General features: G+C 35.6%; 1 protein-coding gene across 2 annotated transcripts in view; it reads right to left on the bottom strand.

Annotated features, from left to right (window-relative positions):
• XPR1 (xenotropic and polytropic retrovirus receptor 1) overlaps positions 1 to 25456 on the bottom strand; it is a 198181-nt gene that overhangs the window by 109229 nt on the left and 63496 nt on the right. For both annotated transcript variants that reach the window (XM_031936982.1, XM_031936983.1), the window contains exon 3: positions 499 to 600. In XM_031936982.1, coding sequence (XP_031792842.1) covers positions 499 to 600 — 102 coding nt within the window. The remainder of the gene's footprint in view (positions 1 to 498; positions 601 to 25456) is intronic.

Raw genomic sequence — 25456 nt, 5'->3', positions numbered from 1 at the left:
TGTCAGCAGGGATAGTGTTGTGTGTGTGTATCTACATAAGTATATATAAATACATCTTTTCTTAACTACAGCTTGCTTGGGGATAGGGTGAATGAAAGGGAGAGGTGTGTGTCTATATAAATATATCCTTTCTTAACTATAGCCTGCTTGGAGGTAGTGAGAAGAATGAAAAATGGGGGAGGACGGGAGAAAGATAAAGTGCGCAGCAGAGAACAAAAGAACAATTTATAAGGAAGTAACAAAAAGATGAACGCATGAATATAATTTCTTCTATTAATATAAACTTTCTTAAATTGGTATTAGTTGTTATATACTTTGAATCCTCCCTGATCTTCTGCTGGGAACATGATAATGTTCTCTTTTGCTTCATTTCATTTTGGTTTGTATTGCTTTTCTTTTTGCTTATTCTGCTTCTTCAAATAAAATAAATTTTATAAAAAACAACAACAAAGAATTTCTTCTTCTTGAAGTGTAGTAAAAAAGAGAAATACCATTTACCTGAATAAAAGGTATTAATTTTGGCAAGTTCCTTTTCACAAGTTTGGAAAAATTTCTCTTCAAACTTGGCAAAATACCTCTTCACCGTATCTTCATCTGTAACTGAAATGCAAGAAAAACAATTAGTACAGAATTAAAGTCTGAAAAGAATATAAAGCTAGGAGAAAAATTCTGTCACTATTTCTCAGCTCTTCAAAATCAAAACCACAAAAATATTTCTCAGGAAAATAAACTCTGTTCGTATTATGGAATGATATCAAGAAAAAGAAAATCATGTAACTCTTCAAGAAGGTACACACTTATTTACATGAGATTATTGTATGATTTTATAAAACTAAAGTTAAACTGTTTTACAATGAGTAAATTAAGCATTCATATCTGTGCAGTATGTGAACATAACTAAACAGTTTATTTTCACAAACTTCAAATCAAAACAAAAATGAAATATTTCAAATTTACCTACCGATTATGCTTAAAAATCTATTTTATTCATTTAAAGTTAATAGAGAGGCAGTAAAATAAATCAACATTCTTTATCAAGAAATAACATTATGCTTAAAAATGTTGTTACTCATTCAAGGTGATTATTTACATAATACAATAGAAGCTTGGTAGTCAGATGGGAAGAATTTAAAGTCAAGAACCAGAAGTAACCAGATCTGTACCTTTGGGCAAGCTACATAATAATTGAATTTAAAGAGTATTTTTGAATTTACACAATATTCTCTAGGGTAGTCAGTGTGTTATTAATTCCATTTTACAGATAAGGAATTAAGTTCCTTTAAGTTCAGGGATGTTAAGCGATTTGTTCATAGATTACAAAAAGTAAGAGAGGAGAGTAGGATCTGAACAATCAAGGATTTCTAACTCTAAATAAAATGTTCTTTTTACTATACTACGAAATAAGCAGTACAAGTATTATTACTACAATTTTACAGATGAGGAAAATGGGTCTACCAAGTTCAAATGGCTTTGTAGTCAAATTTCATCATTCAATTGAAAGTATCCTTGCCAAAGTTACCTGTCAAATCAAATGTTCCCTTCCTTTCTTGCAACACTGATCTACTAATCTTCTTCTCCTCAATGAGGTCATTTTTCTGGCCACTCCCCATTCCATTCTATTTTTCACTTACTTAGCAAAATGATTTTTCTAAACTTCCAGTCTGACCATGTCATGTTCTACTCAGTAAACACAAATGTCTCCCTATTAGCTCTAGAATCAAATGCAAGCTCTTTGGTTTGGCTTTTAAAAGTACTTCCTAACTAGATCACAGCTGACCTTATTATACAACACAACACCCTCATTATACAACACTCCTGACATTCTATGATTGGAGCAAACTAATCGTCTATTCCTTACCAATGATGTGCTATTCTCTATCTTGATACTGTGCTATTGGCTTTCAATTATGCCCATATTCCATCCTCTTTTTAAAATCCCTAGTTTCCTTTAAAACTCTACTCAAGTTCTACCTTTTTATATGAAGTAGAAAAAAAACAAAAAAAAAATAAAAACTAAAAACTAAAAAAAACTTTACCAAGTTTTTGGTTTTTCAAGGTAATTCCAATAGACTTGTGATGGAATGTACCATCCACATCCAGAGAGAGAATTAAGGAGACTAAATATGGATCAAACCAAATATTTTCACCTTTTTGTTGTTGTTGTTATTGTTTATTTGCTGTTTTTTTTTTCCTTTCTTGTGTTAATTGTTTTGATGAGAAGAGCCACCTCTTCCCATGAGTGAAGGTGAAGAAAGTGGAAGAAGGCATCTGGGTTATATGAGATGAGGAGGACAAAAGGAGAAGAGAGAGGTCTCAGTGAATGGCCTCCATTTTTTCAGTAAAAAATAACAGGCCAAGCCTCAATAAGCGCTTTTTCCATTTATTCATTCATTCAAACAAAACATTGGTGCCCAGTCTTTATGGATGAATGCTCTGTGTAGAGATTGGAACAGATAATCTCTGAGGGCTTTTCTCATTTTCATTCTCCAGTGCTAAGTAGCAAACACACTCAAACACAAGTCTCATCATTCCAAGTCTAATAATCTTTTCATTACATATGAGATACTTTTCTTTGTTTTACATTTAAATGAACCAATTATATAGAAAATAAACTTAAAAGGTCAAACATTTTGTCATTTGATTTTTTAGGGTGGCTAATAAGCTATAGTAAATATCAGGGGTCCTCAAACTACGGCCTGCAGGCAGATGCAGCCCACTGAGGACGTTTATGTGGCCCGCCGGGTTATGGCAAAATCAGACCGGAAGTGACGTTCGACCTAAACTTGTGTTAGTAATGCACACTTCCGGCACTGGGCTGAGGCGGTGGAGACAGAGTGTGAGGCGATACCAAGGTGAGGCGAGTTCCCAGGCCGGGGTGTGTGGTATGGGGAAGGGAGAGAGATGCAGAAGGCAGAGAACTGACAGCCCCGGCCTTGTAAAATAACGGCAGCCACTACAACAGACAGGCACAGGGGATGTACAGTGCATGCTGCGCATGTCACGGCCGCTGCAGGGGGAATTCACTGCAGCAGTGAAGGTCGGAAGTGGGAGCGTGAAGAGCAGGAGAGAGAGTGCGGGAAACGGAGGCATCACAATGCAGAGGCAGCTTGGAGGAAGTTGGGCATTGCAGTCTGTATGTCTCTGTGTGGGCAAAGTTATTGCTGGTATATTGTTTTTGTAGTGCTGTGTGTGTGTGTATATATATGTATTTTACTAATAGCAATTTGGAATCCCTAGGAAATAATGATGTCAAGAAAAAGAAAAATTGACTTGGAGTGTAGGATATTCAAAGACCAGTGGACTTATGATTACTTTTTCATACAATCCAAGGAAAGAGTTGTATGTCTGATATGCCAGAATATAGTGTCTGTGTTCAAAGAATATAATTTGTGTGGACACTATGAAACTCAACATAAAGATAAATGTGATTGTTTGGTTGGAGAAGTTAGAAAAGATTAAATATTAAAACTGAAAAATACATTGACAACTCAGCAAAATACTTTTGTGAAACAGAAGCAGCTAAATATTTCATCACTGTGAGAAAGTTTTCAAGTTGCCAAGCTAATATAGCACGCACTGGCAGACCATTCGTGGAGGGAGAATTTGTTAAAGAATGCCTTCTGTCTGTTGCCAAAGAGATGTGTCCAGAGAAGGCCGATTTATTTAGTACAGTGAGTCTTTCAGGACCTTAATTACACGGAGGATTGAAGAAATGGGAGACAATCTGCATCAGCATTTGCAAAACTCTATAAAAAAAATTTCATGTTTTTCCTTGGCACTCGATGAAAGCAATGATGTTCGTGATTCTGCACAACTTCTAATTTTTATTTATGGGACGAATGGTTATTTTGAAGATATAGAAGAGCTTGCTGCACTGCAAAGCATCAAAGGAACAACTATAGGAGAGGATATCTATGAAAAGGTTTGCCAAACTATGAATGGTTTGGAGCTGGACTGGGCTAAACTAACCAGCATGACAACTGATGGTGCTCCTAGCCTGGTGGGGTCTAAGAAAGGAGTAATTGCTCGCATTAACCAAGAGATAGACAAACATAACCATTCTCATCCAATAGCCATACGCTGCCTCAGCCACCAACAAGTGCTATGTAGTAAATCACTGAAGTGGGACTCTGTTATGAAAATTGTGGTATCTTGTGTTAACTTCATTAGAGCTAATGCACTAAATCACAATTTCAGGAATTTCTGTCTGAGCTAAATGTTGAATATGAAGATGTTCTATATCACACAGAAGTCCACTGACTGAGTTGAGAGAGAGTTTTGAAATATTTCTATGACTTATTTCCAGAGATTACAACTTTTCTGTTTTCAAAAAACAAAGAAGTACCAGAGCTCAATGATGCAGAATGGAAATGGCACCTTGCCTTTCTGACAGATGTAACAGAGCTACTCAACAATTTCAATATGCAACTTCAAGGAAAGGGGAAGATCATCTGTGATATGCAATCACATGTCAAAGCATTTGAAGTAAAATTAGACCTCCTCATCAAACAAGTGAAGGAGGAAAACTTCTGCCATCTCCCCACAACTCAAAATCTATTAGCAGAAAAACTGCTAATTGCATTCCCAAACAAAACATGTGTGGTTTCACTGGAAAAATTGCAAAAGGAGTTCCAATTTAGATTTAAAGAGCTTCATCTCAAGGTGGCCTAGCTGTACCAGATCTAAAATTATATTATAAAGCAGTGGTCACCAAAACCATTTGGTATTGGGTAAGAAATAGATTAGTTGATCAATGGAATAGGTTAGGTTCAAAGGACAAAACAGTCAATAACTTTAATACTCTAGTGTTTGGCCTTGGTAATAAGAGTCGAGAAAGAGATTAAAGGAATCAGAATAGGCAGTGAGGAAACCAAACTATCACTCTTTGCAGATGATATGATGGTATACTTAGAGAACCCTAGAGATTCTACAAAAAAGCTATTAGAAATAATCCATAACTTTAGTAAAGTTGCAGGTTATAAAATAAATCCCCATAAATCCTCAGCATTTTTATACATCACCAACGAAATCCAACAGCAAGAGATACAAAGAGAAAATTCCATTCAGAATAACTGTCAATAGCATAAAATATTTGGGAATCTATCTACCAAAGGAAAGTCAGGAATTATATGAGCTAAATTACAAAAAACTTTTCACACAAATAAAGTCAGACTTAAACAATTGGAAAAATATCAAGTGCTCCTGGATAGGTCGAGCAAATATAATAAAGATGACAATACTCCCTAAACTAATCTATTTATTTAGTGCTATACCAATCAGACTTCCAAGAAAATATTTTAATGATCTAGAAAAAATAACAACAAAATTCATATGGAATAATAAAAGGTCAAGAATCTCAAAAGAATTAATGAAAAAAAAATCAAATGAAGGTGGCCTAGCTGTACCTGATCTAAAACTATATTATAAAGCAGCAGTCACCAAAACCATTTGGTATTGGCTAAGAAATAGATTAGTTGATCAGTGGAACAGGTTAGGTTCATAAGACAGAATAGTCAACTATAGCAATTTAGTGTTTGACAAACCCAAAGATCCTCACTTTTGGGATAAGAATTCATTATTTGACAAAAACTGCTGGGATAACTGGAAATTAGTATGGCAGAAATTAGGCATGGACCCACACTTAACACCGTATACCAAGATAAGATCAAAATGGGTCCATGATTTAGACATAAAGAACGAGATTATAAACAAATTGGAGGAACATAGGATAGTTTATCTCTCAGACTTGTGGAAGAGGAAGAAATTTGTGACTAAAGACGAACTAGAGACCATTATTGATCACAAAATAGAAAATTTTGATTACATCAAATTAAAAAGCTTCTGTACAAACAAAACTAATGTAAACAAGATTAGAAGGGAAGCAACAAACTGGGAAAACATCTTCACAGTTAAAGGTTCTGATAAAGGCCTCATTTCCAAAATATATAGAGAGCTGACTCTATAAGAAACCAAGCCATTCTCCAATTGATAAATGGTCAAAGGATATGAACAGACAATTTTCAGATGATGAAATTAAAATCATTACCACTCATATGAAAGAGTGTTCCAAATCATTATTAATCAGAGAAATGCAAATTAAGACAACTCTGAGATACCACTACACACCTGTCAGATTGGCTAAGATGACAGGAAAAAATAATGATGAGTGTTGGAGGGGATGTGGGAAAACTGGGACACTGATACATTGTTGGAGCTGTGAACGAATCCAACCATTCTGGAGAGCAATCTGGAATTATGCCCAAAAAGTTATCAAAATACCCTTTGATCCAGCAGTGTTTCTACTGGGCTTATACCCCAAGGAGATACTAAAGAAGGGAAAGGGACCTGTATATGCCAAAATGTTTGTGGCAGCCCTGTTTGTAGTGGCTAGAAGCTGGAAACTGAGTGGCTGCCCATCAATTGGAGAATGGTTGGGTAAATTGTGGTATATGAATGTTATGGACTATTATTGTTCTGTAAGAAATGACCATCAAGATGAATACAGAGAAGCTTGGAGAGAATTACATGAACTGATGCTAAGTGAAATGAGCAGAACCAAGAGATCATTATATACGTCAACAACGATACTGTTTGAAGATGTAATCTGATGGACGCGGATTTCTTTGACAAGGAGACCTAATTCAGTTTCAATTGATCGATGATGGACAGAAGCAGCTACACCCAAAGGAAAAAAAAAAAAAAAAAAAAAAAAAAACACTGGGAAATGAATGTAAACTGTTTGCAGTTTTATTTTTCTTCCCGGGTTACTTCTACCTTCTAAATCCAATTCTCCCTGTACAACAAGAAAACTGTTTGGATCTGCACACATACATTGTATCTAGGATATACTAGGATATATTCAACATATATAGGACTGCTTGCCATCTAGGGGAGGGGGTGGAGGGTGGGAGGGAAAAATCGGAACAGAAGTGAGTGCAAGGGATAATGTAAAAAAAAATTACCCTGGCATGGATTCTGTCAATAAAAAGTTACTATAAAAAAAAAATACTCTAGTGTTTGACAAACCCAAAGACCCCAGCTTTTGGGATAAGAACTCACTGTTTGACAAAAATTTCTGGGAAAATTGTAAACTAGTATGGCAGAAACTAGGCATTGACCCACACTTAACATCATACAAGATAAGGTCAAAATGGGTTCATGATCTAAGCATAAAGAATGAGATTACAAATAAATTAGAGGAAAATAGGATAGTTTACTTCTCAGACCTGTGGAAGAGGAGGGAATTTATGACCAAAGAAGAACTAGAGATCATTACTGATCACAAAATAGAAAATTTTGATTATATCAAATTGAAAAGTTTTTGTACAAACAAAACTAATGCAGACAAGATTAGAAGGGAAGCAATAAACTGGGAAAACATTTTTACAGTCAAAGGTCCTGAGAAAGGCCTCATATCCAAAATATATAGAGAAGTGACTCTAATTTATAAAAAATTAAACCATTCTCCAATTGATAAATGGTCAAAGGATATGAACAGACAATTCTCAGAAAAAGAAATTGAAACTATATCTAGCCATATGAAAAGATGCTCCAAGTCATTATTAATCAGAGAAATGCAAATTAAGGCAACTCTGAGATACCACTACACACCTGTCAGACTGGCTAGAATGACAGGGAAAAATAATGCGGAACGTTGGAGGGGATGTGGGAAAACAGGGACATTAATACCTTGTTGGTGGAACTGTGAATATATCCAACCATTCTGGAGAGCAATTTGGAACTATGCTCAAAAAGTTATCAAATTGTGCATACCCTTTGACCCAGTGGTGTTACTACTGGGCTTATATCCCAAAGAGATTTTAAAGAAGGGAAAGGGACCTGTATGTGCAGGAATATTTGTGGCAGCCCTCTTTGTAGTGGCCAGAAACTGGAAACTGAGTAGATGCCCATCAATTGAAGAATGGCTGAATAAATTGTGGTATATGAATAATATGGAATATTATTGTTCAGTAAGAAACGACCAACAGGATGATTTCATAAAGGCCTGGAGAGACTTACACAAACTGATGCTGAGTGAAATGAGCAGGACCAGGAGATCATTATATACTTCAACAACAATACTATATGATGATCAATTCTGATGGACCCGGCCATCTTCAGCAATAAGATGAACCAAATCAGTTCTAATGGAGCAGTAATGAATTAAACCAGCCACATCCAGCAAAAGAACTCTGGGAGATGACTAAGAACCATTACATCAAATTACCAATCCCTATATTTTTGCCCATCTGTACTTTTGATTTCCTTCACGGGCTAACTGTACAATATTTCGGAGTCCGATTCTTTTTGTACAGCAAAATAATGGTTTGGACATGTATACTTATTTTGTATTTAATTTATACTCTAATATATTTAACATGTCTTGGTCATCCTGCCATCTAGGGGGGGGGGGGGGGGAAGGGGAAAAATTGGAACAAAAGGTTTGGCAATTGTTAATACTTAAGATTACCCATGCATATAACTTGTAAATAAAAAGCTATTAAAAAAAAATAAAGAGTTTCATCTCCATGAACAGGACATACAGCTTTTCTATAACCCATTTTCTATTGACATTGAAAATGTGGATACAATTTACCAAATGGAACTGGCTGAACTGCAAAATTGTGACTCTCTGAAAGACGCATTCAAGTCAAGCAGCCTTTATAATTTCTATGCATCTCTCCCCTCTGAGACATATATCCTCATCTCAGGAACCATGCCCTCAAAATGGCAACCATCTTTGGCAGCACTTGTGTCTGTGAACAGACTTTTTCTAGAATGAAACATTTAAAATCTCCAACCAGATCAAGACTAACGGATGCACACTTGCATCACTCGTTATGACTAGCAGTGACAAATATGGAACCAGACACTGACCCTCTCATTAGCCAAAAGCAGGCCCATAGTTCCCATTGAAATACTGTTAAGTTTGTTTAACTTTACTTCATTGTAAATATTGTATTTGTTCCCGTTTTGTTTCTTCACTTCAAAATAAGATATATGCAGCGTGCATAGGAATTTGTTCATAGTTTTTGTTTTTACTATAGTCCAGCCCTCCAACAGTCTGAGGGACAGTGAACTGGCCCCCTATTTAAAAAGTTTGAGGAGCCCCTGGTATACATGATCCAAAATTACATTTCAGGCAGCTAGGTGGCACCAGAGTGCACAGAGCAATGGGACTGGGGTCAAGAAAGCCCATATTGCTTACTCAACTCCAGCATTAGAAGCTAACCCTAGGACAAGCTACTTTTACCCAGTTTGCCTCAGTTCCTCATCTATAAAATGGGCAGGATAAGGAAATGGCAAATTATACCAGTGTCTTTGTCAAAAAATCCCACATGAGGTTACTTTAGAGTCCAATATAAATGAAAAACATTCCATTTAATGTCAACAGAAAATATCTAATCATGAACATAGAAATTTCATGTGAGGCTTCAAACATGATTTTCCCCAGCCCGACAAAGATGGTAAGTATATTAGCAATTGTCACAGGTGACACTATCCTGGAATGCTTTCTGTATTTACAAACACCAGAGTTATTTGGGAGGAAGGGAGGGAGGGAAGAAGGGAGGAAGGGAGGAAGGGAGGAAGGAAGGGAGGAAGGAAGGAAGGAAGGAAGGAAGGAAGACAATTAACAATTACATTTTCCTTCCTTCTTGCTGGACATAATTTTCAACAGTTTTAGTGAAAGATGATCTCAGGCAGCCACTACACATTTAAAATTAAAGACATCCTTGTAAGATTTATTTTATTTATTATTGTGATCTGTTTTACACACACACACACACACACACACACACACACACACACACGTTATCTTAGAGTTGTTCTAAGTACTTTGAAACTGTATTTTAACTGCTAGGATATACTGTTTTTACTTCTGTGTATAAACTGCCTTTCACCCATACAATTCAGGATCCTTGAGGGCAGGGACCATTTCATTTTCACATTTTTATTTCTCACATGGCAATGGTAGAAAGTAGCAAATTAACATTTATTGAACTGAACTGATGGCACTATGGTATGCACTGGAAATATAGTAACAACAACAACAACAACAAAAGGTATTGAATGAGTTCATAATCTAATAATCTTATATGAATTTAATTGTTAGAGAGTAAGATATAAACTTTTCTCCCTAAACTTAATACAGGTAAAAACATGTTACTTTAAAAGTAATTATAGTTTAAAAATATAATGGGATAAAATAAACATCTAGAAGCCATTTGGGAAAAAGTGGGGCAGCTGAGTGCTGGCTAGCTATTCATTCATTCAATAAGCATTTATTAAGCACCTTTTATACTCCAGGTATACAAAATCCAGACAGCTGGATTCTACTGGTGGCATGAAAATGAAAATGAAACACCTTGTTTTCAAGTAACTCTTGAGTGGAAAAACACTCCAAAAAAGACATGAATCATAGGTTAAGTACATTAAAAATGTTAATTTTCTTGGAAAGTGAAAAAATTGGCATAGACTCAATCTTAAACTGCTCGCAGATCTCTTTAGAAGAATAAATCAAAACTAAAGTATTTCCCCTAACTAGCATATTTCCTATACCATACAACCTGTGTAATACTCCTACCATGATCCACTATGTGTCCAACAACAATACTCAAAAGTTAATCAACGGGAACAAAAGATTTTTATTGTATATTTATTCAAATTGTACATATTCACCTATTTTGTTCTCAACATCTCTGATTTAAAAAAAATAATTCATACAGGAATTGGAATATAAAGGTGTTCTTGCTTTATTATCAAGCTAGCTATTTCACTCATTTGTTTGGTACGCAGACCCTCCAGTGTAGCTCATTACCTAGGTGCCTTTGCTTGCTGACTGAATTTGTGTCAAGTTTCTCATTTTTTCACAAAGTGATTTGAATATACTTTACCTATGAATACATTTTTTTTTTCCTAACAGAATATAAGCTTCTTCAGAACAAATTTTTAACCAATCTGTTCATTACTAGATTAGGTTACTTCTAAGGTCCCTTCCAGTTTTAGATCTAGGATTCAAACATCTCTATTCTATAAATTGTGAAATTTATCCCCTAATTCTCAGTGTTGATTCTCGTTGGTTTTGATCTTCAATTTCCGGGTTACCCTTGTTTACATTTCTCAAAGATTATTCAAGCAATTCTTGGTAAGAGTAAGTAGGATATATACTGCAGAAAAGGTTAACCGAAATTCTTCCTCTTTTAAAAAAGACTTCATTCGTCACATCTTTTATACTTTCTCCTACTAAACTGTTTAATTCTATCTTCAAGAACAGTCTCCCATATATAAGAACATTAACCTAGAGTACAAAGGTGGATCTATTCTATAGAGGTCACGGATGGTGTGGTTTCCCTGAAGAAAATGAATACTATTCAAATTCACTTTTAAAAAATTCTTTTCTATAATTATTAAAAGAAAATGGTTAGCAAGAAGGTAATAAGCAATTATCAACTAAAGGAAAACACGTTTCCAGGATTATCAAGGTGAAATGATACAGAGCTATTAAATAACACTTTTGTATTATTTCAATAATGAAATTTTGTAGCCAAATAACATTCAAGAGTGACAGACTTTTCAACATTGCACAAAAAGAGATTTTATTGTTCACTGGATTTCATACAATTAAAAGGCTTGGTACTAATTGTTCTAAACAATAGAAGATAATAAATTACTGTAAAAATTCAGCCACCAAAAGATTCAAATAACACCAGGGGATTTAGAGGAAGAAGAGACATTATAAATAAATCCAACCCTCATCATTTTATACATGCAGAAAGTTGAGGCTCCCAGAAATTACATGACAGCCTAGATCACAGGGGTAATAGGTGATAAGAATAAGAAAAGTACTAATTTATTAAGCAACTCCTAGGATCAAAGCACTGGGGAAACAAAGATAAATGTGAACCAGTCCCTGCTCTCTGAAGGAGCTTCATTTTACAAGAGGAGACAAGTCCATGGACAAGTATGTACAAAAAACCTACAAGATAAATACAAGGTGATTTTTGAGTGCTATACAATCAGTGCTTTCAAATTGTGGTGCTGGAGAAGACTTTTGAAAGTGCCTTGGACAGCAAGGAGATCAAATCAGTCAAGATTTAAAGAAATTAATTCACTGGAAGAACTAATACTGAAGTTGAAGCTTACATATTCTGGTCATGTAATGAGAAGACAGCACTCATTGAAAAAGACCCTGATGTTGAGAAAGACTAAAGGTCAAACTAGAAGGGGATGTCAGAGGATGAGATGGAGAGATCGTGTCATGAAAACTACAAATGTGAGCTTGGACAGACTAGTAAATAATGGAGGAGAGAAGAGCCTGGCATGTCCATGGGGCCAAAAAGAGCTGAACACTGAATGAACAACATGATGTTCTACTTTGTGGTCTTTTACCTTACTAAGGAATTGAAAAGACCCATTTTATTGGTAATTGCAAACTTTACCAATATGTTGAATGTGCTTAAATTTAAATGTTTGCTTAAATTTCTTTTTTTTTTTTAAATTTAATAGCCTTTTATTTACAGGTTATATGCATGGGTAACTACAGCATTAACAATTGCCAAACCTATTGTTCCAATTTTTCACCTCTTAAGTTTGCTTAAATTTCAATCACAATATCCCAAATAATCTCTCCACAAAGTATAAAAAGTATTTTAAAAGAAAGTATAAAAAGAACAATTCATGTTCTAAACAGAATATTAATCCAAGAATCAAAAATCTTCATGGATTAAAATATAAACATTAGAGATAGATCTGGAAGGGACTCTAGAAGGGACTTAACCCGGAAAGCCCCATATAGGAACTTGACCAAAGAGATCCACTGCAACTCTAATGTTCCACATTAAGCTTGGCACAATACAGGCAACATACAACAATAGAAAAACAAATGGCTAGAGATTAAAAAGATATGGGTTTCAAATGCTTCCTTAACAAGTTCTTCCTATGTGACTTGCGACTAGAAATTTGCTATAAACTAGGACTACATCGCTGGATTCCATTTGTTCATCTGTAAAATAAGTGGGTTCCAGACAGTTCCTTCTAGCTCTAAAGCTGGACCTAATGTATAATTGCTTGCTAAGTGATTCTTAAATAGTAGGAAAGGTTTCACATGTAAAACTATTTATAGAGACATTTTTTTAAATAAAGAATGATGTGTAGTATATAAATGCAATATGGCATTATTGCACTGTAAAACATGACAAATTATTGATTCCAAGAAACTGGGAAAGATTTATATGAACTGATACATAGGAAAGGCAGAAAAGTAGAATAAAATTTAAATAATGATAACAATAATGTAAAAGAAAAAAAAAAAACCTAAAAGATTTGAGAACTGATCAGAGATAACTATATAAGAGTTATGGTAAAGCATGGGTCCTGCCTCAGCAGAAAGGTGTTCCAACTCATAAAAAAATGCCATTTTCGGCCACTGATGTATTTGTTTTATTTAACTATACCTATTATTTGGAGGACTGACCGTGTCAGTCTCTCTATTCAAATAAATTCCAGTGGCTCCCTGTCACTTATAGGATCAAAGATAAAATCTTCTTTTTAGCTTTCAAAGCCCTTTGTAACCTAGTCCCTTCTTATTTTTTCAGTCTTCTTATAACTTACATACCATTTACTCCCCAATCACTACTTACACTGCAATCCAAGGATACCAGCCTCATTGCTGTTCCTCACTGTGTGGGCTGTGGCAAGTTACCTAACAGCACTGACCTTCAGTTTCCTTTTCTGCAATATGAAGGAGTTAGAATGGATAAATGTTGCAATACAGGAGCCACCTACCAGTGGCTCAAGTCAGGTCAGTAACTCAGACCTGTAGGATGGATCTCTTCATGTGAGAGAATGATGATGATGATGATGATACAAGGAGACTGAAAGGCTATTGCTGTTCTCTGATCTCTCTCCTCTTCCCCCTTGCCTCCAATTTATTTCATTCCCAGTCCACAAGGAACATCTTCGAAGGCTGCTTTGCACCCCCTTCAAGTGTTATGATCTACAGCTGTGGAGGCTCTTGGAGAACTGACCTGCCCCTTCACACAGGCCATGGTCCTTAACAGATAAACTTTAATTATTTTCCAGTTCTAAAATTTTGTCCCTTTGTTGAGAAATCTTTAGATATGGATTAGTCTGGATGGAGAAACTAGGTGGCACAGTGGATAGAGTATAAGACCAAGAGTCAAGAAGATCTAAGTTGAAATCTGATCTCCGATACTAATTACTAGCTGTGTGACCCTGGGCAAGTCAATTAACGTGTTTGCCTCAGTTTTCTCATCTGTAAAATGGGGATATCAATAGTACCTACTTCCCAGTGTTGTTGTGAGGATTAAATGAGATACCTGTAAAGTACTTAGGGGAGTGTCTGTGAACGTTCTATGAATCTCAATTTCACAGAAATTAAGTTAGGTACTTAAGTGCAGGACAAGAAGTAGAAAAAAGGCCATTTATTATCCATTTGGTTATTCCTTTATGAATAAGTAGGATGGTATCATCAATACAGTGGTATATCTCAAAAAGAAAAGATTCTACAGTGTTCTAGGGCTTGATGAAATGAGTTACAAATTAACTGGAGACAGAAGTATTTGCAGGACAGAATGATACATGGAAAAAATCAATGGATTTAGAGTTAAAGCCACTGGGTTCAAACCTTGCCTCTGTCACTACCTGTGTGAGCTTAAGTAAGATACTTAATTTTCCTGGATCTGTTTTCTCATTTGAAAAACAATAATGCTGAACTATATGGCCTTTTAAGATCTCTTCCAATTCTAAATCTCTAAACCTATAAACCTCAGACAGTGCTGAATACCAATGGGCACATTTCTCCCTATTTTTATTTCCTGTTTGATAGTGATAATTAGGGAATTGTTAAAACAAAGTAATCTTTGCAATTGTCTTTATTAAAGAATTTTGTATGATTTTATTATATAAGGGGAAGATACTACTCCTAGGTTTATAGGGTTAATTATCAAGAGCCAGAAAAACAATCAGTTTCTTCAATACAATTTCTAAAAATCAATCAACATTGATAGTTTAAAGGGATAAATAAAAGGTAAATATTATTTTTCTTGCTTCTAAAAGGTAAAACCTCAAAGACCATTCAAATGTATTCCAACAAAATTTTCTGAAGGTCATAAGCCTGACAGAACCCAGATGAATAGTGAATATAGGGAAAGGAAAAGCTTCTAAGATCCCTTCAAGTGCTTCCAGATGAGAGGTATATTTCTCTTGGGACTACAGAGCATCCATGAGTCCTTCCACCAATCTTCTTCATGCAGATACAAATATCAGTATCCAGAGGCGTGAGGGTAGGACTCACATGACAAGTCTTAGGCAACAGGGTTACTTGAGGTTAGAGGTTGTTTTATCTTTGATTGAAGAAAGTAGTTCATTTCTGACACCATGTCCTGTCAGCAATTCCATTTCTGAAACATCTTTGAAGATTTGGGGGCACTGATCTGGCCAAGGCATATGTGATAATGGTCAATCTTTTCCTAATTCATGATTGGTCTATTAGGTAAATTCAGCCTTAGCATATATTCAAGGCCTTCAGCAACATATCTTCAAGTCTCATTTGAACATGACTTTAAGAGGAAAATTTGTGTGTGAGAGGAGGAAAAGGGAGGGGAGAATGGGTGAATGGGGGAGCTAGAGATAGGGAGAAGACTCTCATAATTAGCATAGTATAGGGATAAGATAGTGGTCCTGGGAGAAGGGCAGGACACTCTTACTAGCTGAGGTGCTAAAAAATATCTTGAAAGAAAATTAGAAGAAAGTATTGTATAGATTTTTATTAAAAAAAAAAAAAACAATGAAAAAAGAAAAAAATATTGTTGAATTGTTGGTGTGCAAACTGAAAAAAAGCCATACTTAATTCAATTTCGTTTCTTAGGAAATAAGTCTCCTAAAATGGAGCCCAAACTTACCATTTTAGTACTCAGTAAGTAGTAGCAGCAGCATTAATACGGTTGTACTAATACAAAATAATATTTAAATTAATTGATATTAAATGCTCAATTTTTCAAAGAATGGAATTAGGCCCATTATAATTCTTTCTAGTGTTAAATTTCAATCTTTCTCTCTCTCTCTCTCTCTCTCTCTCTTTTTCTCACTCACACACACACACTGACCTACAAGTTTAAGAGGGAGTCAAAACAAAACATTTAATTAACTTGACATACAGAGAAAAAAAATCAAGCTACATGGTGTCAATGAAAAACATTTTAAGAGGTTATTTCACCTTGTGATATATTTTTCCAATGAAGTCAAAATATCATTTGGATTCATAAAGTATAAAATTATTAAAGTGCATTGAGAAAAAACAGAGACCCAAAGGATCAAGAGTAAAGCTGAATCATGAATAAATGTAATATTAATTAATACCTTAAGTGTCCTCCTAGAAAGACAAAGTAAAACTGTCAAGGAAAAGTTACACCTGAATGTTAAGAGGCTCATTAGCATTTTGAATCAAAGCTGATTGGGAAGAACATATTTAAAGTAATTAAGACTTATTTACACAAGACTTACCTAGCCGAGATTAACTTACATCTTTGTAAATATAAAAAGGACCATAAGAGATATGTAAAATATTCTTTAAAAAACCAAACCATACAATATTAACAAAAGTCAGAATTCATGGCCTTAAATGCATGTATGAAAATATTAGTGCTTCTGAGTCAAAGAGAAGGAAAAATAAGAATAAACAATTTTAGCATAAAATTGATAACAGATTAGAAACACTTCTGTAATAAGACATGCCACTTAAACAAGCAGTAACACAAATTTATGAAAACAGAGGTATTCAACTTTATTGAATTTGTTGAAGGTTTACGAAAATGCTAATTCTGGATGGAGTTTACAAAATGTCTAAGATCCAAGAATGAACTCAAAAGGTCTTCCACCAGGAGCAAAAGTTTATGGAGTGGGTGGTATTCTACTAGATTTTACAGGGGTCTTGGGTCACTCCACCATTGTGAAAAATTCCCCTATGCATTCATTGCATATTTTCATTGTTTGCTTTTAAAACTCATGTTTTGTGTTGAAAGCAAAGTGCAAGTCTTTGGGCTCTAGGTCCAAGTGTGCAAAGTCAGTGATATAGTTAATAAGAAAATAAAGATGTCAGACATACTTCATGAGAGAATGTTTGCCTCCACTATTTACTACAATTTTCTTGTTAATGAATGTCGGTTTGTACAGCCGCAAAAAGGACAGTATCTCGGGTACTGTAGATTTCATGTGTTAAGAAAAGTGAATAGTTTGAAATCAATATTTTTTAAATTGGCATGCTAGCAAAAAGGTCACAGAATTCTAGGGAATTACCAGCAAGAAAAAATGCTTTGTATGTTAACAATTTTATTTTATTTGTGTACTATATTTTTATGGGTTTATCATTATCATGTATTTCAAAAGGTGCATATTATCAGAATTAATGTTTTACTATAAAGAGTTGTATACATAAGTGTATTTTCAGCAATCTAGCAAAAGATTACATTTTTTTGGTAGTCACAGGAACCTAAGTTCCTATTTCCCATAAGTTCAACATATTAATGTTTGCATTTTTGATTTTCCATACCACAATTTTCTAGGTCCTTGCAAAAATTGAGGACTGATTGTATATAAAAAAGGACATTCTCCAATAAATAAAAATGTCAAGAGTAGTCTGGTAGAGAGATTAGATTTGTACTAGTTGGTGGCTCATCTGTACTCAGACACTTCTTAGATATGTAAACCTGGACAAGCCACTTAAACTCTATTGGTCTCAATTTCCTCATCTGCAAAATGAGGATAATAATAGCATCCCAGAATTATTGTGAAGATTAAATGAGATGTTTGTAAAGCACTTAACACAGTGCCTGGAACATAGTAGCATCTTCATTTCAACAAAAACAACCATAGCTAGCATACATACAGAAATAGATGTATAGCTTAAATAAAAAAGACAGAAATAAAGTGACTTACCAAAGGTCAAACAACCAGCAAGTGTCTGAGACTGATTCTGTATTCAGATCTCTATCCACAGAACCATATAGCTACCTAGTTATTATTATTTTTAAAATTATTATTAATGTTTTGTGTGGGCAAAATTAAGAATAATGTGTAGAAGTTATAGGGAAACAGATTCAGTTAAACATACAGAAAAAAATCTTCTAGAAATCAAAGCAACCCAAACATGGAATACATTGAATTAGTGGCTGAGTTCCTCTTCAATAGAGGTCTCCAAGTAAAAGCTTGATGACCATTTGTCAATAATGCTGTCTATGCAAAGAAATGGAAAGTGAGGGAACAACCATCAAATATGTGTTTATATATGCATATATGTGTATAAATACACATACATATGCAAACACATACCCAGACACACATATTTGTAACGTAGAATAACAGCAAGATTTCCTGATTCTGTAGAAATATATGGCATGAAAGAAACTCACTGAAGATAAGTAACTGCCTAGTAAATACAATCATTTGCCCAATTCTAAGGCAGAGACCTGATGGTAAGCACTTGACCACATCTATTATTTTAAAATAACATAATATTATTAATATACTCAGAGTACTTATGGCTACATCCAAATTGTGTAGTATAAATATGTAAACAAATTAGAATCTGGTGACTGATAAAGAGGAATTTTGGACTTGAAAATACACAATAAACTCACCCACATTCTGTTCTACTACAAAATGCAATTATAATTAAGTGAGTAAGATTCTAAACATTAACAATGAGTTTATTCCATTGTTACCATTAAGGTGCCACGTACAAGTTTATCACTAAAAATATTAGCCCCCCTGAAGACTTCAGAGAGGCTGCAAGAGCAATGGAGAAAGTTCTAGGCTTTAAAAGTGAGAAAGGCATAGGTTCAAATTCCACCTCAGATATTTATTAGAGACAAGTCACTTAACTTTCTTCTAGAACTTAGTTTCTTCATCTGTAACATGAAGGGGTTCAACTCTCTCCCCTCTAAGATTCCTTCTAGCTCTAAATTCCGTAAGACCCAGAAGCAAAAGCAATTGAATATATCAGCCTAATGTTCAATAAGTCCAAGGATGGCAAATATTGGGATAACGATTAGAGATGCTAGTTCTAGATTTGGAAGAGATGTCAGAAACCATGTAGTCTAACAGACTAACTAACCTGAGGCCCAGAGCAGTAAAGTACCTTGCCCAAGGTTGCCAGTGGTAAAGTGTTAGAAAGGGACTTGAACTCAGCTTCCCCTGATTCAAGTCAGCAGGTTTTCCCAGAACTGCTAAGAAATTTAAAGGGAAATCTGAAAGGCTGAAATTAGGTTTGGACCAATATCTTACACCCATTTCCACCACAAAAAAAAAAAAAAAAAAAAAAGTCCTTCAAACAGATCCCTGATCTAAACATAAAAGTTTAAGAGCTTATGTACTTTTAACAAAGATGGCTAGAGAAAGAATTCTTAATTAAACCAGGAACATAAGGGATTACAGAACAGAAAACAGACAATTTCAAGTATATAAAACTTAAACCAGCTTTTATCTCAGTCAAAACTGATACAGTTAGAATTTGAAAAGAAACAACTGGAGACACATGGGCAGCAGATATTGCTAATATAAATCTAATAAACAAGAAATAGCAGGTGTGCACCATAAGGGGCAAGTGAGATAAGCATGCACCAGATGAGTCAAACCACCATTACCATCACTTCCCTTTAAGATCACCATGGAAATAGCCCAGAACTTTGAATCCAAGAGCCTTGGGAACAACAAAGTTCACAAATCACCAAAACTGCTTCTATCCCAGCCGACCCAGTCATCTTTGAGAGGAGAAACCACTATGAAGAAAGAGCCTCCCTCCTCATCACCACCACCACCAGCCCTTGCTTACCAAATGCCCAACAGAGCACACTCCAGACCTATGATCTTGACTTTGAGCTCACTCTCCACCATCATGATGGTGGAAGGCGCTCCTATAAAGAAGGAAGCTGCCATCCCCACTGCTATCTACAGGGCAATGATCAGCCTGGGAAGCAACCTAGCTGCTTGTCACCAAAGCCCTGAGCACTGCTGAATGGTCAAACAACAGAAACAGATATAATTTTGTCAATGGAAATAACTTTAAGAGGAGGATTTGGCATTTGCTTTCTTGCTGAATCTACCACAATGTGCAAGTCACTATGCTAAGCACTGGGCATATAAATGAGGCAAAAATTAGTTCTGAACTAATCTAATTTTAGAGCCGAGCGAGCCAATATGTACAAACAAGCTAAATGCAGTTTAAATAGGAAACAAAGAAAGGCGCTGGAATTAAAAGGGGTTCCTGAAAGATGGAATTTCAGCAGCAATGTAAGGAAAACCAGCAAAGCCAAGACGTAGAGCTGAGGAGGGAAAGTGTCCAGTCCAGAAGAGCCAAAGAAACTGCCTGAAGCCAAGGGAAGAATGTTTCTGGATCAAAGAGGACATGGCAGGAAGTAAGATATAAAAAGACAGGAAAGGGAGTGGGGAGCTAATTATCGTGGACTTTGAGGACCAAATAGAGAATTTTAAGTTTTATCAGGGAAGCAATAGGGAAGCCACTAGAGACTCTTTGGGGGAGAGGGAAAGTGATGTGGTCACAGATTTGCACTTTAGGAAAGTGCAAATTTACATTTACTAACATTTACTAAAAATGAAATAGCAATATGCACAATAAAGATATTTTAGAAAATTTACAATAATTAAAGACTGTAAAATGGGATTATAATATGGAGACTACTCACTAATTAAATGAAACAAAATTACAAGGTGGTTAAGATACAGGTAGACAAACTTGATAGCTAAGTTTTGAAGATGGTGCCAGAATGAACATGATACTACAGAGCCCGGTAGGGCACAAGAAAGAAATGTTTTCCACAAGCAAATAAGCTAACTATATATCACCATAAATATGCCTATCATGTTGACTGTTTATACATTTGGATTTTTTTTTTTTTTTTGGAATTTCAGCAGATCTAACATAGGACTAATTGAAGGGGTTTCTAGAATCGTTTGTAACTCCTTTAATCAGTTCTGAGTAATTAATACTAAAACTCTCACCTTCTATATGTTCTTTAAAATTAGCCTTAAGGGTCTTTCCACCTTTCTCTCTAATAAACTAAATACACCATGGTAACAAAATCACCCAAGAGAAAAGACACAAAGAAGCCAATTTAGGAATCCTTATATTTGGGGATAACCTTGAAGGTGCTAATATGCTCAAACTATGACAACTCTGATATATCAGCCTGATGTATGACATCATGTCTACCAAAAAAGCTGTACTTTACAGAATGTGGAATGTAGTTCCCTGAGGGCAGAACCAACTCACTTTTATATCTATATCATGAGTATGCTATTAGAAAAGATAAGGACTTTCAGAAGCACTACAGCTCACATAGAAACCTGATAATCCAAATGATCATGACAGATAACTACTGAAGAGCTGCCATTAAATTAAGTCACAAAAAAGAGAGAGAGATTCTCGAATTCAGACAAACTCTATCCTAATCTCCTCTCACATCTTCAGCAGTTTATTAGATATATTGAACTGGATGTTCCACAGATATTTTAAATTCATCATGTCTCAAGTTGATCACATTGTCTTTCACCTAAAACTCGCCTTTCTTCCTAGCTTCCCTGTTTCTGATGAGAATACCACAATCTACCTAGTTACCTGGGCTCCCAACCCAGATGCCATCCTTGAGTTCTCACCATCTTTCACCCCACCCCACACCTCATATATCCAACTGCTACTAAGTTCTGTTGCTTCTGTCTTCCACCATCTCTCACATATACCCTTCCAACACTCCCACTGTTCTAGCACAACCCTCCATCATCTCATGCCTGGACTATTGCAATAAGCTGGTTAGTTGGTCCACCTGCCACCAAGTCCTTCCCCATTCTGATCTCTCCCTCCACGAAGCTGTTCACACTTATCTTCCTAAAAGGCAGCTTTGACCACATCATCTCCCATTTCCACAGATTCAATCGATTTCATTTTACTCCAGGAAATAGATAAATCTTGTTTGGCAACTTCCTCTTTTTCTCCAGTTTTCCTACACTATAACTAGCTCCTTTCCACGTATTTTGCAATCCAGTGGCAATGGCCTCCTCACTCCTCACTCCAGAAAGTCTTGCTTGCTGTCCCCTTGCCTAGAAAGCTCTCCTTCCTCATCCCCACCTCCTGGATATCTTCAAGTCTTAGCTCAAATTTCACCTTCTACAAGATTTTGCCTTTTTTCTTAAAGCTAAAGCCTTCCCTCAGAGATTAACTCTAAATTACCCTATAAAGGATCTCCTATATAGTTGTTTTCAGACTGTCTTCCCCATTAAGCAATAAGTTCCTTGAGGGCAGAGACTATTTTTCTCTTTCTTTGTAACTCCTGCACTTGATAAAGTTCCCAGAGAGTTTGTGGATGCTCGTATTAAAATCATCCAAAGACTGGCCCTTTCTAGGACTATTCATCCACCTTTGGTGTCTGCCTCTCACCTGACTCCCACCTGATGATTATAGGAAGCTGGATATTGCACAACAGGAACACCCTGGTAAAACCAGGGAGGCAGGAGGGCTAGGCCAGGGTGAGGGTAACTGCCAGGCCTCAAACCTGTTGGTGAATTAGAGGGATATCTGCCCCAAGCATGTGAAGGACTTGCACTGATGCAATGGGTAAAAGAGAATGGCTTATTCCAATGGCCACGAGGTAGATGTAGAGCCTGATCAGATATGGAGAAGCCAAGGCCGCCCCCTCCCCCATTCCAGGCCATCCTCAGTCATCCTGACTTCTGTCTTGGCCATCGGGTTTTGATGCCTCTGGAAGAGAGAGCCTCACCCCAAGATGTCAATGGTCCTTTTCCCAGGACTAAGAACAACAATAAAGGCTTGTTAACTGAATAACTTTTCTGTAAAGAGTCATGTGGTCAAAGGCAAGAAAATATAAAAAAGAAATTCTGGGCCTTAACAAAAACGGGGGAAGGCCAACTAGGGTGCTCAGCTTTCCTGAGACTTAAAGAGTAACCTCAAATTTACCATTTGGGCAAGCCCAGGAGGAAAAAAAGGAAAGGCATAACAGAATATCACCAAGTACCTGAAACATAACCTTTCACTAGTATTCTAAGTTATGTGATCATACAAATTTCAGGGGAAGGTTCGTTGATGCCCTCCAGAATGGTTTCCAGGCTCAAGTATGAGCTTGATTTGCATTTTTCTACTGGGTTTAAAAAAAAAAAAAAAAAAACTTGTTCTAAAACTAACTGGTTTTAGTCAGCCTAGAGCAGGGGTTCTCAAACTTTTTAAATAGGGGGCCAGTTCACTGTCCCTCAGACTGTTGGAGGGCCGGATTATAGTAAAAACAAAAACTTTGTTTTGTGGGCTTTTAAATAAAGAAACTTCATAGCCCTGGGTGAGGGGGATAAAGTCCTCAGCTGCCGCATCTAGCCCGTAGGCGTAGTTTGAAGACCCCTGCCCTAGAGCGACTGAGAGCTCTTCATAAGGAAAGCAGAAAAATAGATAGTGAAGTTCTTGTAGTTCTGCTCGGCTGGGAACATGAGTCACACTGTGTCCAAACCAGATCTAATGAGATGGATAAGAAGACTGTGTTTAAGAATCTCCCCTACCTCCTCAAATATATTTGGGTTCATCATATGCAAGAAGTGAAGATCAAATGATATCCAGGTAACAAAATACATAAATATATCTCTGTCACATATATACTTCCCATATGTGACACATGCATATGTAGGTACACATGTTTATCATATACATATCATGTTATGTATTCATTGGTATACATCTGTCCATATTTGCATGTATCAATAATATGTGGTATCAAATATGTACATGCCTGCAAATATATATTATACATATGTATGAAATGTCTAAATTAGAGACTCCATATTGAGTTGTCTTTAGAAAATGGCTCAATAAAAAGAAAATAAAATATTAGGAAAGGTACTCAGTTTATGTCATGAGTTTGAATTATAAATGTTATTAATAATATCAAGTCATTTGGTTTTGTTTAAAACAAAATCATATATAATATACATAGATTCCTGCTTCAGATCAAAAATAAATCAAGACACTTTAAATAGATCAACAGCTTCTTAAATGGTCTCTTTGGCTTTGGTATCTCCCAGTCTTCCTACCACCTCAGTCATTACTGCCAAATCAATTTTCCTATAGATAGCCCAACTCAGAACACTGCTCTTCCTCAAAACTTTTTTACTTGATATTTTGTTCCTATCTCACCCTACTTCCCTCAGCACCTTAGCTCATCCCCACCTAGTCATATTTATAACAAATAATATTTAAAACAAAAAAGGAGAGAAAAATCAGCACAACATGAATATATTGAAAAAATCTAAATATTGTATGATGTTTCTGGCTCACCTTGGCCCATTCCACTGTTACCAGTAATTGGTCCAAAGTTATCACTGATAATAATAAGACCAAAGAAAAGATTAACACAATCCATGATCACTAAACAAAAATGTCACAAATTATAATAGGCATCAAGTTATCAAAGGGATCCTTTACTTACTGAAAAAGACATAAGTAATTTGTTTTCTCTTATAGTGATTTGTTGGCTTTTTCTCATAGTATTTCAGGTAAAGGAAAGAATTTTAATACTATTTTCTGCCTATGCAAAATCTACTCATCACTGAAGATCTAAGTTCGAATGGAAATTATTCCAAAAAGCCTTCTTTATCTATTTTAGCCTTCACTAATTTTATCATTCCCTGAATTCCTCCAGCAATTAGACAAGGGATCCTTCACCTTTTTATGGTCATGGATCCCCTTTAAGCATGGTAAAACCTATGAACCTTGGCAATTATCCAAAAAAAAAAAGAATCTTTTAAAAATGTTCAAAGACTTCAGGTTAAAAAACGCTAGCATGATTTAACATTTATACACTATCATATCCACTAGTCTTATGTGCATTTGTCGTTCTTCCAAAGTTTCTTAAGTGTAATATTTCTTCCCTATTTGTTTATTTTTTTATTATAGCTTTTTATTGACAGAATATGTGCATGGGTAATTTTTCAACATTGACCCCTGCAATCACTTCTGCCCCAACTTTTCCCTTCCTTCCCTTCACACTTTCTCCCCTAGATGGCAGGCAGTCTCATATATGTTAAACATGTTAAAGTATATCTAAAATATATGTGTACATATTTATACAGTTCCCTTGTTGCACAAGAAAAATCCCTTCCCTATTTATTAACAAGATTTATAGTATAGGGCCTGACATAAAATAAGCACTTAATAAATGTTTACTGCTTGATTGATACCTCAAATACCAAGTACTCAATACAACTGACCCTCTGTCCATTGCTAAAACATAAAGCCAATGTGTGCCACATGATTTCTGCTTTATCCATTGTTTTCTATTAATTAAGCAAAAAGTTAAGTTATCATGCACAAGGCAAAATATTAGGAATAGGGAATATAAAGACAAAAAAGAAAACAGTATTTGCCTTC

The sequence above is a fragment of the Sarcophilus harrisii genome, chromosome 4 (assembly GCF_902635505.1).
Source record: "Sarcophilus harrisii chromosome 4, mSarHar1.11, whole genome shotgun sequence".
Classification (NCBI taxonomy): domain Eukaryota; kingdom Metazoa; phylum Chordata; class Mammalia; order Dasyuromorphia; family Dasyuridae; genus Sarcophilus; species Sarcophilus harrisii.
Note: the sequence above shows the minus strand (reverse complement) of the source record. Positions and strands in the feature narration are given on the sequence as shown.